This window comes from Culex pipiens, chromosome 1 (assembly GCF_016801865.2).
Source record: "Culex pipiens pallens isolate TS chromosome 1, TS_CPP_V2, whole genome shotgun sequence".
NCBI classification, from domain to species: Eukaryota; Metazoa; Arthropoda; class Insecta; order Diptera; family Culicidae; genus Culex; species Culex pipiens.
The window spans coordinates 109,336,391-109,353,728 of record NC_068937.1 but is presented as its reverse complement, the minus strand read 5'-3'; the positions used below and the strand labels follow the sequence as shown (position 1 = coordinate 109,353,728).

The 17,338-nt window shown below is 43.4% G+C and overlaps 1 protein-coding gene and 2 long non-coding RNA genes across 3 annotated transcripts; 2 read left to right on the top strand and 1 right to left on the bottom strand.

Moving 5' to 3' along the window:
- The first annotated feature begins 1,111 nt into the window (after positions 1–1,111).
- Positions 1,112–2,129, top strand: LOC120431513 (uncharacterized). Its single transcript, XR_005607901.2, has 3 exons — positions 1,112–1,384; positions 1,455–1,530; positions 1,590–2,129. It is a non-coding gene; the product is annotated as an uncharacterized LOC120431513 (long non-coding RNA).
- A 7,552-nt stretch (positions 2,130–9,681) lies between these two features.
- On the top strand, positions 9,682–12,010 carry LOC120431512 (uncharacterized). Its single transcript, XR_005607900.2, has 3 exons — positions 9,682–11,264; positions 11,335–11,410; positions 11,470–12,010. It is a non-coding gene; the product is annotated as an uncharacterized LOC120431512 (long non-coding RNA).
- Positions 12,011–14,783: 2,773 nt separating this feature from the next.
- LOC120431511 (uncharacterized) lies at positions 14,784–16,990 on the bottom strand. The gene has a single exon (XM_039596612.2). It carries the CDS (start codon positions 16,632–16,634, stop codon positions 14,931–14,933), a length of 1,704 nt encoding a protein of 567 aa, XP_039452546.1. The 5' UTR covers positions 16,635–16,990; the 3' UTR covers positions 14,784–14,930.
- Between the last annotated feature and the right edge of the window lie 348 nt (positions 16,991–17,338).

Sequence of the window (17,338 nt, the reverse complement as noted above, 5' to 3'; positions counted from 1 at the left end):
TGCATTGTTATTATTGTGGATTTAGCTCGTAGCTGGATTTTCTGGCATCTTCTCACGGTCATTGGAAACGGTAGTGGATAGACCTAGGGGTTCCCAGTTGGAGTGAAAAAAATCAATTTATAGTAAAATTATGGATTAACATTTTGCTTTTTTATCACTTCTCCGATATCAGAAATAATTGTTTGAACATGCTCGCAATTTTTTTATTCGGTCGGAAAAATATTATTTTTCTTGAAAAAACTTTCATTTTTAATCACATGATCACCCCTAATTCTGGCTCGATGCCGCCATCATGCGACCGCGTGCTCCGTTTGTTTGTCAACAAAGCTGCAGCTGGATGGTGAGACGAAGTGAGGGGGGAAGAGATTTTGACATTTTTATGCCCGCATCTGGCCCGCCGCCTATTTCGTCGGTCACTGAGCCGCCGGTCGTTGTCAGTGACCGAGTCCAGCTAGGTACTGATCGTACAATATCATGTCTATAAGAAAAAAGTATTTGTTTTGAGAATATATAAAAAAAAAGTCTGTAACAATATTCATTGTAATTGAATGAATAGTACCAAACCTTTCAACACCCCTTTCCCCCCTAAAATGTTACGTCTGTTCTGAATGAAGCCAAACAGAAAGTTGATCATTCAAGGCCAATACGATCCTTTCAAGAAATATTATATGTAGTTTGATGTGTTAAAAATTGCCATCAATTTTTTTCTTATAAAATGCTATTTCCCCGAACGCGGTCAAGTGGAAATGCCCGGTGCCAAGGAGCGCGCGGGGATATGGACGATTAGGGAAAATGGAAAATTCGGGTAAATGGAAAATTCGGGTAAATGGAATTCGGGGAAATGACTATTAGGGTGTAACGTTCTGCGTTGATTTGGGAATTTATAGTTTATTTTTTTATTTAATTGGTAGAAATAATGCACATCTTTACCCTACTCATATTCTAAGGTTCGTTTCCAATAAGCGAAAGCTTGTTTCTTGGCTGCAGGGTTATAGTATTAGTAAGTCTTAAATACCATGGGTACGTTCTTGAGTACGTTGGTTGTATTTTTTAGTTTGCTATAAAGTATTGCGAGTTTTGCGTGCGGGGTCGTATCTGTAAATACCAAGAGTGTGCATGTGGGTGGTTAGAAAATTTGCAGTTCAAAATATAGGTGGCAGTAAATACTTAGTTTAAAAAAAAAATGAATTATTCTTAACTATTTGATTCCATTGGGTAACACAAATGTCAAAAATCCTCTGAGTCATGACGAAGAGGGTTGCTGGCTAGAAAAGTTTTCCAACTCGTCTATTTCGATTACGGAGCGGCTGGAATAAAGAAGTGCGCGTCGCGAGCAATCTTTATAAAAGTTATTTTTTTCCTTTTTACGTTCAATTTTTCTAAGGTAAAAGTGTATATGGTGCGAGTGCTTTGAAGTGAATTAACTTAAATATTTTCCTATCCATTTTTTGTAGTTCTTTCGAATTATTGAAACTTAAATAAATTTCGCGTCGAACTTCTTTAGTGAAATAATCTTTCGTAAAATAAAAGGTAAAGTAATTGAATTATATTAGGAGTTGTGGGAGCTAATTAGTTGCATTGGACAGCAGCGTCGTCCCACGGCGCTTTTTATTACGGGCTGGATTTTTCTTCGCGGGATCTGCGGATTTCGTGCGTCGAGGCGATCAGCTACAAGCGTCGCCATCTTGTCGTTTGGAGGTTAAAGTTCGGATTTTGGGCAAGCTGCCTGGCAGCGCCGCCATCTTGTGCTAGGAGCGATTAAAGGGTCGCAAGCTCGTGTGCCACGTTACGGCCCGCCCATTGGGGTAGCTAAACAGAGGCGAGTGGCAAGTTCGTTAAATTAACCGTAACGAAATTAACGCAGTGGTCGTCAATTGCCACCGTCGTTTAAAGTCACCAAAGAGGTGACAGCCGAGAGCCGGTATTCGCTGTGCGCGCCAATTACGTTCAGTGTTTGCCAGTCCAAGGGGAGGGTTCCCGTGGCCTTTATCGGTTGTGTAGACGGAAACAGTAGTACGTGAAGGCCGGTATTGATACCCCAGCGTCCCTTCCTGCGGAAATAATCCGGATTAGCTCGATTCGTCGTGCGTAGTGCTCTCTGGCCCCGAAACCGGAAGTCTTCCGCCAGCCGCGCCATCCTCTGGACCTTTAATTCGGCCAATTTGCACACGAGCGACCCCCGCGTGTCACCACACCGAACACGCCGGTTATCGGAGCAAACCCAGACGCCATCTTGCGGCCCAAGGCCGAACCGAACGAGTTCGTCGTTTACCAAGCAGCGGACCACTGGGAGGACTACTAAACGCGCCTGTTGCAGCGCGCTGAAGGAAAACCACGAAGCGTCGCACACCCCTGGTCGTGCGACATCCACACTGCCAGCAGCGTGTTCATCGGAGCGGCGCCGGCATCGGAGCAACGTGTTCATCGGCGGCGGATTCGCCGCGCTCAAGCACACCACCGTAAGCCCGAAAAACCTGCGCAGGTATGTGGGAAAATTTTATCATGGCCATGAGGTTTTTCCCCGGGGGGCTGTCCAATGCTAGGGAGATTGTAGGGGATAGGTTTGTGAGGGATTAAAGAAAGTGAAATGAAAAATCTTTAGTTTTTCTTTGGTTTCGACGGAGTAAAAAGTTTGATGGTTCTTGGAACCAGAAATAAATTCATGCCTTAAATCACTCACACTGTTTTATTATTTACGTTCTTTACGTTCGTTTTTGGATATCCATTCCTTACACCCAACCGGCGGTCGCATGATTGTGATACATGGCGGCATGAAAGTATATCAGAATCTGCATGAAATCTGCCCTCATGCATTTTTTGCGATATAGGGGTATGACATTTTTGCCCGTTACCGACAATTATCGACATTACCGACGGCAGATTGATTGTATTGCAGAAAAAAAAATCTTAACAGAACGAGGATTGAACCATCAACTTCTAGGTTGCTGATCCGAAACGCTACCACCGCGCCATGGACGCTTGATGAATGGTGAGGGACAGAGCGCGAACATAATGTGCTCTCTAGAGTGTTGCTCGGGGACGCGCCAGCATTCTATGTGTTGGTGAGAACTGCAGATCGCTGACGTGTTTACACGCGGGCAAAAATGATCTATGGGCTTGCTGCAAAAAATGTAATAAAATATAAAATTTTTTGCAGCAAATCCACTGTTGCAGATTTTGAGATATATTTTTGGTTTGGGTGTATTTTCCGATTCTCTTTAGCGGTTTGAATGGTTGAAAAGTGTTTCGCTGTGAACCTTCTGGATTCAAATAGTCGATTAAGGCTTTGTTTGCCACACTGTTTATTATCTACCTGATTTCGAGCAACTCTTGGTATTGAACAGATCTGACGTTTCGCGCATTTAAACCGTATTAACGACCCTGAAAGAATTAAACCTCATGCTTAGTCGGGCAATTAAAACATGACCAGTGGTCTCTCAACTTGAGAGTGGCGCATAAGCCACTGTGTTACAGGCTTTCCCTAGCTCGGTTTGGTGAACGGTTACATTGGCGCCCAACGCAAAATTGATAAATATCATTTTCGAGATTGCCTTGTCTAAATTGTTTTTTTTTTCCCTCTGATACTTTACAAGGAAGGGAGAATATATTTTCGAATATTGCGTTTGCATCCTCCATCTATTATTATTATTTTTTTTTAATATTTTCGATATTTTTTTTTTTTTTATTGAACTCAACGTTTTGTATATATATTTTTTTTCCATATTCTAAATTGGTTGCAGTTCAATATTGAATTGGAGTTTCTTAACTTTCGTTTAGATTTATAAATTTAAAGTGTCAAAATGGTTCGATTTTACATTTTACCGAATCCTGAATATTTGGAAGAGGAGGAGGTGGATTTCGAGTTGACGATGAAAAGGGAATATGATGCTGATCAAAATTTGAGTGAGAAAAGAAGACTTCTCAGGGCAATTTTCAAGGATGAAAGAAGTAATCCAGCTCCGGTTTATTCTGAGTTCAATATTTTAAAGGAGATCGATATTCTAATTCCACAAATTGGAGATGCTGATAAAAGATTAAGGACAAAATTTGAGTACAGAGACGTGTCACGTTTGCGACACTTTCTGAGAAGGCTGACAGCAGCAACGGCTAATAATGATAGCGAAATTATAAAACGTACGGAAATGTGCAAATTAGTGGAGAACATCTTAAGGGGACATAAACAAAGAGTAACATATGACCCAACTGAATTAGTATCTGAGACCGACAAAGAAAGCAAACATGATGAGGAAGCAGCAAACAAATCATGGAGAAACCCTGATAAGTCTGCGCTAGTTCAAAAGTACAAGACCCCTCAGAAAGGGCTCGATGAAGTCGAGACCGAGTCGGGAGAGGATAGTAAACATAATTATGAGAAAGGAAAACCGAAACTTTTTGGAACAGGGAAGGACAAAACTAACTCAACAGGAACCGGGACCAAACCAAAAAAACCTCTGGTTTCGAAAGATGATTTAGCAGAGTTACTAAAACAATATCTGGATCTAAACTCTACTCAAGGTAGAAATAAAGGAAACAGTTATAAGAAGGAATCTGGAGGTCTTGGGGAATTTCAGGATAGTGAGTCAGGAGTTGTTGGAAAAAATGAAATGTATAAAAATAACCAGGGGGAAAAAGGTACACGGAATCGCTCCAGATTTTGTTGGTCTTCGGAGGACTCTTTACCAGATCGACGGGATAGGCACGGAGGTAAAAACCGAAACCACTCGATAGACTCTTTACCAGATCGACGGGATAGGCACGGAGGTAAAAACCGAAACCACTCGATAGATTCGTCGCCAGATCGACGGGAACGGCACGGAGGTACAAACCGAAACCGCTCGATAGATTCGTCGCCAGATCGACGGGATAGGCACGTAGGCAAATACCGAAACCGCTCGAAAGATGCTTCACCAGCTCGACGGGGTCGGCATAACCATAGGCACAGAGACCAAAATTCATTTGAGGAATCTTCAACCGATCGACAGAGGCGACACAGGGAGAGAAATAGAAATAGAAACCTCAGACGGAACAGATCTTCACCGAACAGTAGTGATTCAGGGGAGGGATATCCAGAGTCAGGACATCGAAGACGTCAGTATAGCAGAGAGCGGTACCCAAGAGGAGGAAACCGACACTCCAGGGTTGAGCACTGGGACATCAGCTTCAGTGGAGATGTCAAATCGCTCCAAGTTGAAGATTTTTTAACAAGAATTCGAAAATTAGCTAGACATGAACAGGTAGGACAGCACGAACTATTGAATAAAATTCATTACAAACTGAAAGGGGAAGCTAATGATTGGTGGTTCACCCGAGAGCATAGATGTACGACATGGGACAGATTTGAGAGGGAAATTAGGTTCCGTTTTGGAAATCCGAATAGGGAGCGAGGAATACGTGCGCAACTTAAGGATCTAGAGCAAAAGAGGGGTGAAAAATTTGTTGCTTATGTCAACGAGGTAGAAAGATTAAATCAGTGTCTTAAACACCCACTTTCTGAACGGGAAATTTTTGAGTTGGTATGGGATAAAATGCGACCCCATTACAGGTCCAAACTTGTAACTGTAACGGTGAACAACCTAGATGAGTTATTAGCGGTTAACCGCAGAATCGACGCAACTGACCCAACGTTGTACAGGTCGGGAGGACACTCAAGAAATGAAATTCAGCATGTAAGAGGTCAGGATGGTTTTGAAGACGAGTACTCGTCAGAAGAAGAAGCTTCAGTGAACGCAGTTCAGCGGAAGTTCAAAGATGATAGGAAACCCTCAAAACCAAACGGACAATCGGTTGAGTCGCGAAGTGCACAGGTAACTGAAGATCCAGAGATTTTGTGCTGGAATTGTCGAAAAATGGGTCATCATTGGAGAACATGCAGGGAAACTAAACTAGTGTTTTGTTACGCGTGTGGAAATATTGGACGTACCACTCGAACGTGTGAAATGAACCACCCTATTCAACAGGTGCAAGCACGCACCCAGAATAGCTCAGGTAATCATCAGCAATCGTTAAACTAGAGGCGGAATGTTCTTCGGGGAACCCACTCATTCCGCTTAAGAAAGAGGTTCCTCCAAACCCGAATATAGAAGAGACACAATTTCAAAAATTTAAGCAGGTTTTGACTATCAGAGTTGATCCAAATTTAAGTCCAAAAATTAAGGTTTCCATTTTTGATAGCGATATTATCGCTTTGTTGGATTCGGGAGCTAATATAAGTGTCCTAAATTCAACTAAATTTTTACGAAAACATGGTCTTAAACTGTTTAAAGCAAGTGTTTCAATTTGCACAGCAGACAACACGGAACACGAATGCTTAGGATACGCCAACATCCCCTATACATTTGCGGGGGTGACTAGGGTAATTCCAACTATTATTGTGCCACAACTTTCTAAGCCACTGATTCTAGGAATGGATTTTTGGAACGCTTTTCAGATTCGCCCAATGATCCAAGGAGAGGGTAGAATGACCGATATTGACCTTTTAGATGTTAATGGTGAACCAATTGGGAATTTAACGACGGAAGAATTGTTGGTAGATCAATATATCAACAGGGAAAATGAGATTAATTTAACTGTTTGTGCACTAGAATTGACTGAACAAGAACAATTTTTCCATCGTGCTCAACCAGAAGAAGATGAGTCACTCGACGTGCCTTCCCTGGAACTTCCAAACAATCCGGAAGAGGCCATTGAAAATATAGAAACTGAACACGAACTAACTTCTCCAGAAAGAGAAAAGTTAACGGAAACTTTAAAACATTTTCAGTGGACTAGCGAATCTAAACTTGGTAGAACCACTCTAATTGAACACGAAATCGAAATAATGGAAGGGGCAAAAATGAGAGATTTACCTATGTACAAATATTCACCAAGCATGTGGGAGAAAATTGAAAAAGAATTAGAAAGATACGAACAATTAGACGTTATTGAGGAATGCACCAGTGAATCAGCTAGTCCTTTAGTACCAGTAAAGAAATCCAACGGTAAACTACGCGTTTGTCTTGATTCAAGAAGAATAAATTCCATTACTAAAAAAGATGCATATCCTATGCGAAACATGAATGAAATTTTCCACAGACTGCAGAAGGCCAAATATTTTAGCATAATCGATTTAAAAGATGCATATTTTCAAATCCCCTTAAAGGAATCTTCAAGAAATTTGACAGCTTTTAGAACCCCAAAGGGCCTATTTCGATTTAAAGTAGTCCCTTTCGGTCTCAAAAATGCTCCATTCACTATGAGTAGGTTAATGAATAAAGCAATTGGGTTCGATTTAGAGCCGTACGTGTTCATCTACCTAGATGACGTGGTGGTGGCAACTGAATCGTCAGAAGAACATTTTAGGCTCTTGAGAGAGGTCGCCGAAAGATTGAAGAAAGCTAATTTAACAATCTCAGTCGAGAAGAGTAGATTTTGTCGAAATCAAGTTAGATATTTAGGGTATTTATTGACTGAAAATGGCTTAGCCATTGGTGGGTCTCGTGGCGCAGGGGTAGCGGCTTCGGCTGCCGATCCCGATGATGCTATGAGACGCGGGTTCGATTCCCGCCTTATCCACTGAGCTTCTATCGGATGGTGAAGTAAAACGTCGGTCCCGGTTTCTCCTGTCTCGTCAGAGGCGCTGGAGCAGAAATCCCACGTTAGAGGAAGGCCATGCCCCGGGGGGCGTAGTGCCAATAGTTTCGTTTCGTTTTTCGGCTTAGCCATTGACAGCAGCAAACTAGAACCGATTCTCAACTACTCTCGTCCAAAGTGCATCAGAGATGTAAGAAGATTGATGGGTTTAATGGGTTTTTACCAAAAATTTATCAAAAACTACAGTCACGTGACAGCACCTATTACTGATCTTCTAAAAAAGGAAAAAAAGTTCAAGTGGACAGAAGCAGCAGAAAGTGCACTAGAAGAACTTAAGTCGGTCCTAACTTCATCGCCCGTACTCGAGAACCCGATTTACAATCGTCCATTCATAATTGAAACCGATGCATCCGAACTCGCAGTCGGCGCAGCATTGTTACAAGATTTTCCAGATGGGAGAAGAATAATTGCGTATTATAGTAAAAAACTTTCAAGTACCCAACGTAAATACGCGGCCACAGAAAAAGAGTGTCTAGCGGTAGTCCTAGCAGTAGAGAATTTCAGACATTATGTTGAGGGAACAACGTTTGCTGTAATTACCGACGCGAAAAGCATTACATGGTTATTTTCAATCTCCGCCACGAACGGAAACTCGCGATTACTGCGCTGGGCACTGAAACTTCAGTCCTACGATTTCTCAATTCAATATAGAAAAGGAAAAGATAACATATTAGCGGATTGTTTATCTAGAATAGAAACACTTCAAACGGTAGACAACGACTACGCCGAGTTGCGCGACAGGATTAGAAAAAATAGCAACAAATTTTCCGACTTTAAGGTGGCAGGCAATAAAATTTTCAAATACGTCCACGATTCGAACACCGTTCAGGATAAACGTTTTCTCTGGAAGTACTATCCTCAGATGAGCGAAAGAAGTGATTTGATTAGGGTAGCCCACGAACCAGGTCACTTAGGATACGAAAAAACCATCGCGAAGCTAAGAGAACGTTATTTTTGGCCCAAAATGGCTCAGGAAACCAAAGTTTACTGCAAATCCTGTTTACCGTGTAAAACGTCCAAAAGTACCAACATAAATACCACCCCACCGATGGGTTCTCAAAAACAGAATTGTGATTATCCATGGCAATTTATTACATTAGACTACTTAGGCCCGTTTCCACCTTCGGGCAAAGCTAGGAGCACTTGCCTTTTAGTAGTAACAGATGTTTTTACAAAATTTGTACTAATACAACCATTTAGGAGAGTGACGGCGAGTACGCTAGTTCATTTTCTAGAACAATCAATTTTTCTATTATTTGGCGTACCGGAAATAATTCTATCTGACAACGGAAGTCAGTTCACTTCTAAAATGTTTGCAGACTTGTTAAAACACTATGGAATCAACCATTGGCTCACCCCGTCATACCACCCCCAAGTTAATAACTCAGAGAGGGCAAACAGGGTGATCACCACAGCGATTAGGGCAACGATCAAATCGAATCATAAAACATGGGCGGATAACATACAAAACATAGCAAACGCGATTAGGAATGCAACTCACGATTCAACTAAATATACACCTTACTTTCTCACGTTTGGCCGAAATATGATTTCTGACGGTCGAGAATACGACATGATAAGGGAAACTAACGCTCAGGGTCAAGAAATGGAAATAAACGACGAAGAAAGAAAGAAATTGTATGAACAAGTAAGAATGAACCTCAAAAACGCGTACACAAAACAAGCAAAATATTACAATTTACGTTCCAACGTAAAAGCACCGAAATATCAAGTAGGTGAAAAGGTCCTCAAGAAAAGTACATTCTTGTCTGATAAGGGGAAAGACTTTTGCGCGAAGCTCGCACCCAAGTACACGGAAGCGATTGTCAGCAAAGTGTTAGGGGATAGCTACCAATTAGAGGATTTATCAGGGAAATCGATCGGTATTTTCCATGCCTCGTTTCTCAAAAAGTACTAACCTTAGGGTGGACCAGCTATGACATCTTCTTTTAGAATTTTACAACGGCTTTGCCTATAAAAAAACGTCTAGGTACCACCCTAGTAACGGTAAACATAACAACGTTGATGTGCATGCATTGACAAACACTTTATTCTGTAATTAAACAACATAAACATAACTCACTGTATTTTTTTCCATTGTAAATATTTTCTATTCTGATTTTTCGTGCGTTGTCACTTTTAATTGATTATTTTGTAGATTGTAATTTGTAGCATAAGTATGTAGGCTCCATTCTTGTTTACAGCAGCATAAATTCCCATTGTTGTTGGCCAGTTGAGTCGTAGCAACGTAGATGATTTTCTTTTGCGGTTCTCTGATATTTTTTTTGTTAATTTTTCCTAGAAATAAGTAGAAAACGGTTAGAATAATGAATTTTGTGTAGAATTACCAAATACTCTCCAGATTTAGGCCACTAGTTTGCAGTTTTTCCGTTTTCCGAGATTTTTCACGTGAATTCATAAATTCCTTCCCACGTTTGTTTTGTTTCGAAATCTGTCAGCGACGCTGTCAAAGCTTTGCAGGGTTGCTTTTAATGCTGTCAGTTGAATGTTGCAGTATGGTGTTGCGCGACTGTCGCACAAGTTTTAATTTATAGCAACCAAATTTCTATAGATGTGTCAAACTGACGGTTGATGATTAGATTTTTGGAAGCTGTAAAATTAACCAATGTTTACGAAAGTGCCGAAAGTCAATCAAGGAGTCAATATTTGGATTGATGTTGTTGATTTGAAGCAAAATTTTAAGTGAATACATGAGTTTACGAGTTGTCGGGACATTTCCGATATGGTAGACGCGGTACAAGCTTTGTTTACGTTTTGAGTTGAGAGGTGGTTTTGATATTCTGCGTTCTATGCTGCGATTGGGAAAGGCCCAATAATATAGACAAGCAGTTATTTTTGATTTTGTTGTTGTTTTTAAGAAACCCTTGCAGGATTTGATGACGGATGCAAACACAATTTCTTTCACTACTACATGGTTTGAACTTTTTTTCTTTAGTATTTGTTATAAAAGTTAAACAATTGTAAATATGTTTACTTATAGTTAGTTGTTTATTTCTTAATGGAGTTATTTTTTAGTTTATATTTGGGTTATGAAAATTTGATCAATTTTCATTGATCAAATTTTCATAAAATTGCGTGGTGTGATGTAACGTTCTGCGTTGATTTGGGAATTTATAGTTTATTTTTTTATTTAATTGGTAGAAATAATGCACATCTTTACCCTACTCATATTCTAAGGTTCGTTTCCAATAAGCGAAAGCTTGTTTCTTGGCTGCAGGGTTATAGTATTAGTAAGTCTTAAATACCATGGGTACGTTCTTGAGTACGTTGGTTGTATTTTTTAGTTTGCTATAAAGTATTGCGAGTTTTGCGTGCGGGGTCGTATCTGTAAATACCAAGAGTGTGCATGTGGGTGGTTAGAAAATTTGCAGTTCAAAATATAGGTGGCAGTAAATACTTAGTTTAAAAAAAAATTGAATTATTCTTAACTATTTGATTCCATTGGGTAACACAAATGTCAAAAATCCTCTGAGTCATGACGAAGAGGGTTGCTGGCTAGAAAAGTTTTCCAACTCGTCTATTTCGATTACGGAGCGGCTGGAATAAAGAAGTGCGCGTCGCGAGCAATCTTTATAAAAGTTATTTTTTTCCTTTTTACGTTCAATTTTTCTAAGGTAAAAGTGTATATGGTGCGAGTGCTTTGAAGTGAATTAACTTAAATATTTTCCTATCCATTTTTTGTAGTTCTTTCGAATTATTGAAACTTAAATAAATTTCGCGTCGAACTTCTTTAGTGAAATAATCTTTCGTAAAATAAAAGGTAAAGTAATTGAATTATATTAGGAGTTGTGGGAGCTAATTAGTTGCATTGGACAGCAGCGTCGTCCCACGGCGCTTTTTATTACGGGCTGGATTTTTCTTCGCGGGATCTGCGGATTTCGTGCGTCGAGGCGATCAGCTACAAGCGTCGCCATCTTGTCGTTTGGAGGTTAAAGTTCGGATTTTGGGCAAGCTGCCTGGCAGCGCCGCCATCTTGTGCTAGGAGCGATTAAAGGGTCGCAAGCTCGTGTGCCACGTTACGGCCCGCCCATTGGGGTAGCTAAACAGAGGCGAGTGGCAAGTTCGTTAAATTAACCGTAACGAAATTAACGCAGTGGTCGTCAATTGCCACCGTCGTTTAAAGTCACCAAAGAGGTGACAGCCGAGAGCCGGTATTCGCTGTGCGCGCCAATTACGTTCAGTGTTTGCCAGTCCAAGGGGAGGGTTCCCGTGGCCTTTATCGGTTGTGTAGACGGAAACAGTAGTACGTGAAGGCCGGTATTGATACCCCAGCGTCCCTTCCTGCGGAAATAATCCGGATTAGCTCGATTCGTCGTGCGTAGTGCTCTCTGGCCCCGAAACCGGAAGTCTTCCGCCAGCCGCGCCATCCTCTGGACCTTTAATTCGGCCAATTTGCACACGAGCGACCCCCGCGTGTCACCACACCGAACACGCCGGTTATCGGAGCAAACCCAGACGCCATCTTGCGGCCCAAGGCCGAACCGAACGAGTTCGTCGTTTACCAAGCAGCGGACCACTGGGAGGACTACTAAACGCGCCTGTTGCAGCGCGCTGAAGGAACACCACGAAGCGTCGCACACCCCTGGTCGTGCGACATCCACACTGCCAGCAGCGTGTTCATCGGAGCGGCGCCGGCATCGGAGCAACGTGTTCATCGGCGGCGGATTCGCCGCGCTCACGCACACCACCGTAAGCCCGAAAAACCTGCGCAGGTATGTGGGAAAATTTTATCATGGCCATGAGGTTTTTCCCCGGGGGGCTGTCCAATGCTAGGGAGATTGTAGGGGATAGGTTTGTGAGGGATTAAAGAAAGTGAAATGAAAAATCTTTAGTTTTTCTTTGGTTTCGACGGAGTAAAAAGTTTGATGGTTCTTGGAACCAGAAATAAATTCATGCCTTAAATCACTCACACTGTTTTATTATTTACGTTCTTTACGTTCGTTTTTGGATATCCATTCCTTATTTTCCGATTCTCTTTAGCGGTTTGAATGGTTGAAAAGTGTTTCGCTGTGAACCTTCTGGATTCAAATAGTCGATTAAGGCTTTGTTTGCCACACTGTTTATTATCTACCTGATTTCGAGCAACTCTTGGTATTGAACAGATCTGACGTTTCGCGCATTTAAACCGTATTAACGACCCTGAAAGAATTAAACCTCATGCTTAGTCGGGCAATTAAAACATGACCAGTGGTCTCTTAACTTGAGAGTGGCGCATAAGCCACTGTGTTACAGGCTTTCCCTAGCTCGGTTTGGTGAACAGTTACAAGGGGAAGTGTCTTTTCGGGGAAGTGGCAGTCGGGGAAATGTCCCTTCGGTAATATGGGTTTCGGGGAAATGTCATAGATTCGTATAGCCTAATGGCAACTCTGGCAAAGATAGACGTTAGGCTGGCGAATCGCAGAACCAGCAGTACATTCCGCAAAGACGGTCGTGAGTTCATTATTGACGTTACGTTCTGTAGGCCGCGGCTGGTGGCCGACATGAACCCATAGTGATCACCAAGCGATTTGGTACAGCATCGGGAGACAAGCCCCTGTACCAGAAAGGAGCAACCGGACCTACGGGAGGAAATGGAAGCTGCAGTATTTCGACGAGGGTCTCTTCATGGAAGCGCTTCATTGGTGTGATAGTCCCAAAGACTTGAATGCCGACAAGCTAACAGCACAACTAGTGACAGCATGCGACACAACCATGCCGCGGAGACTGGAGCCGAGGAACTGTCGTCGCACAGCCTACTGGTGGATTGAAGAACTCGGCACCCTTCAGGCGAGTTGTCTGAGCGCTGGAAGACAAGTCCAGAGAGCAAGATCCGAAGCAACTAGGGATGAGCGCAGAAAGGAGTACCTGTCTGCAAAGGCCGCACTCAAGAAAGCGATCAAATGCAGCAAGACAAACTGCTTCAGAAGTTATGCCGAGATGCTGATGCAAACCCTTGGGGGAGCGCATATCGTGTCGCGATGGCAAAGATCAGAGGCCCATCGAAGGTGGCTGAAACGTGCCATGATAAGCTGAAGGTAATTGTGGAAGGGCTCTTCCCAAGCCATGACTCAACGACCTGGCCTCCTACACCGTATAACGACAAAGGGGGAAGTAACGCCGAAGGTCATCTGATCACCAACGAAGAACTTGTGACAGCAGCGAAGAGATTGAAGGTGAAGAAAGCGCTCGGCTCGGATGGAACCCGAATTTCGCCCTGAAATCGGCGGTTCAACATTTTCGTGCAGGTTTTAAACAGTCCTGCAGAAATTCCTGGACGAAAAACACATCCCCGACCCGTGGAAGGTTCAAAAGCACGTGTTGCTGCCAATGCACTATGGTACATTGGGTGGCCAAGTTTCAAAAAAGTGACCTTCTCCAAATATTTTTTGGTATTTTTTTCTCGAAAGTAAACATTCTAACTAAAAAAATCCAGCTCTAAGTTTGTTCATTACGGAGATACGCAAGCTGAAAGTAAAAAAATGGAGTAAAAAACTAGCGTTTTTCACAAAAACGGCGGATTGTTAAATTTTAACATGGCTCAGCCATTTTAAATATTTTATTAGGACAATTATACATCGTTAGTCCGGGTACTTAGCCTGATGGTTAAGCGATCTGCCTTCCAAGCAGACGATCAGGGATCGAATCCTGCCCGGTCACCTCGTCACCGATTTTTCGGTGGCAAATAGACCCTCTTGCTCCCTCTGGGAGCACCAGAACCCCGGTAATTAATTACCAAAACACACACGCACGTCGCTCCCCCCGCTAGAACTAGATAGTGGTGGTTGAGTGCAAACAGGACGGGAAGATGACCAACCAACCACACCACAACGCGTGAAGGAAGGAAGGAAGACTCTTTCAAGAAGACCCCCCTGGAGATCATCCCCACATTAACTCAGTGCGGACGTTACGCATCGGCGGCCGTTACTGATCGTGTGGTCCGCCCTAGAACCGCCCTGGCGGACCGAGGGTGGGCCGTCTGGGCGGTTGAAATTTGACATTTGAAATTTTTCAATTTCGCCCGCCCTCCATCCGCCTTGGCGTGCCATGGGCGCATCGCCTGGGCGGTTCAAACTGATCGCTGAAATGTTTCAATATCTGTTTTATTACGTGTGATTAGCCAAAGAAGAGACCGGTTTACTAAATAAAACAGAGCGATTTATTGTACGTCTTCACTCTTGCACACTCAAGCACTGAATGAGCGACCCAATGAATGGCTGTCATGAATGACGTTTCAGGGGATGTTCACAAACTACGTTTGGGGGTCTTACACAAATGACGCATAATATAACATCTTCCCTGCTTTAAACAAAAATAAAATTCTCCTGAACCTTATGTTCGAAAACTGGAATCACTGAATTTCTCTTCAGCCTGTTCGGCATCTCCATGGGAACTGGCAGCTTAAGCGTGTTTGGCTCTTCCGCTGATCGGACACCGTTGGTCCATACCCTGACCGCTTCTTGATCTGCAACCGATACAACAGCTTTTCCAATCTGCGTCGTTGACTGGTCGAGATTCTGCTTGGACGTTTGGGGCTCCTTACGTGGCTGCTTGCAGACGTGAACTGGCTTCTGTTGCATCCGGCTTGGTACATCCTTCTGGCGGTATTCTTTGCCGGAGTCGATCAGCTGAGAATCTTGAGCTTTTATGCGGTGGATGGCGATCAGGTCATTGGGATAGTGCGGTGCAGATGCGGACACTGAATTGCAGAACTTTACGAATCCCAATTTCTTGCAGACTTGCGCAGACAGGAGAGGGCCATGCTCGACGTCAACCACTTGTAACGAGAGATTGTACTTACGTCCGTTGCGATGGCACGGGATCTTCACCTCTCCCAGGACAGGAATGTGGCCACCACCAAAGCTTTGTAGGCGGCATCTCGATGGCAGCAACTGTGGGCTGTTTTGTCCGCCAACTCTGATTAGCCAATCTCGGCCAACCAGACTGGCGTTCGCACCGGTGTCCAACTCACATTGAACAGACTGCCATGTCTCACCGACGAAGAGATCCAGATCCGCTTGCACGTGGCCACCATAACTGGACTTGTCGTAGATCTGCCCGATGTTCGCAGCATCGCTGCTTTCCGGCTCTGAGTCACTTTCTTCGCTGGTTTGTGCCGAATCACCGCTGAGTCCATACACATCCTTCACCTTCTTCTTCGACCGCTTCTTCCGATCGTTCTTGCATGCCTTCTCAAAGTGATTCTTCCCGCCGCACCGATTACACTTCTTCCCCAGAGCTGGACAGACACCCTTGACAAACTCATGCCGACCGCCGCAGAACTTGCACTTTCTCGCCATTCGCCTCACCTTGTTGACGCCGACGCTCGAACTGCTCACTGCTTTTCTGTGCCTTTCCGAAACTTCTTCAGCGCGACACAGATCCACTACTATCGCCTCTGTAAGGTTCTGGGCCGTGAGCAGCGTCGCACGCAAATGGGACCATTTGTTGGATGTGACAATTTTGAATTTCACCATTTCCGCCTCCAGCACGCCAAACTTACAGAGCTTTGCCAATGCCTTCAATCGTCCCACGAAGTCGTCAACGCTCTCCTCCTCCCACTGCTCCATCGAGAAAAACTCAGTCCAATCGATGATCGGATTTCGTTCTCGAACCACCTTCGCTTTGATCGCAGACAGCGCCAGCGCCGGGTCACCCTGTTGCACTTCGGTCAGCTCGAAGTTAAAATACTTCTTGAGCGCCGCTTGGCCAATCACAGACAGCAACACACTTGTCTTCTGCTTGTTCCGCTCAACTGGCCACGCATCCATTCCGACGGCACTCGTATAATTCTTCCAACCGTTCTCAAAGAAGTTGTAGTTCCTTTCCATGTCGCCCTCTAGCTCCAACGGGGGCGGAAGAGGAATAAACGGAATGGTAACACTTCCACCAATCGCGCTTCCACCAGCTGTACTCGTACCGGCCGCAGCTTGCCCGGCCATGCTCTTAAACGAGCCTAGAAGTTTCTCCATGGACGCCATAAACTTAGCAAATTGTTTTGCATCCATTTTTTTCACTTCCGGAAAGACACTTTTTCAACGTGGAAACGAATACAAATATGGCCGCCGAACAAGTCCGAACACGTCCGCTGAACGAATCACGCAACGCTATTCCGGAACTTTCGCGAATGATTGTTTCGCCACTCGAACAAAGTTTTTTCCGCACAGTAACTTCCGCGATGTAAAATGACGCCGGAAAACTGTCACTAAACCACGACTACTTCTGACACCATGTTTTATTACGTGTGATTAGCCAAAGAAGAGACCGGTTTACTAAATAAAACAGAGCGATTTATTGTACGTCTTCACTCTTGCACACTCAAGCACTGAATGAGCGACCCGATGAATGGCTGTCATGAATGACGTTTCAGGGGATGTTCACAAACTACGTTTGGGGGTCTTACACAAATGACGCATAATATAACAATATCGTTCGCCCCCAATCGCTGCGGCGAGTCAAAGGCTGATTGCCGTGGCGGTTTGCATCTGAAGGAATTTATTTCGAATTTGACATTTCAGTCAGTTTTCAACGAGCTTCGGTGGGTGTTGTTATTTAATCGGCGGCTGCTGATTTTCGTTGTTAAGTTTGTGTTGGGAGAAGTGTTATGTTGTTTAGATTGTTTACTTATGTAAACAAACAGTTGAAAGTGCGTTTGAAATAGTGATTGAAGGTTGTTTTGCAAGAATAATCGTTATTGTTGGTGTAATTTATG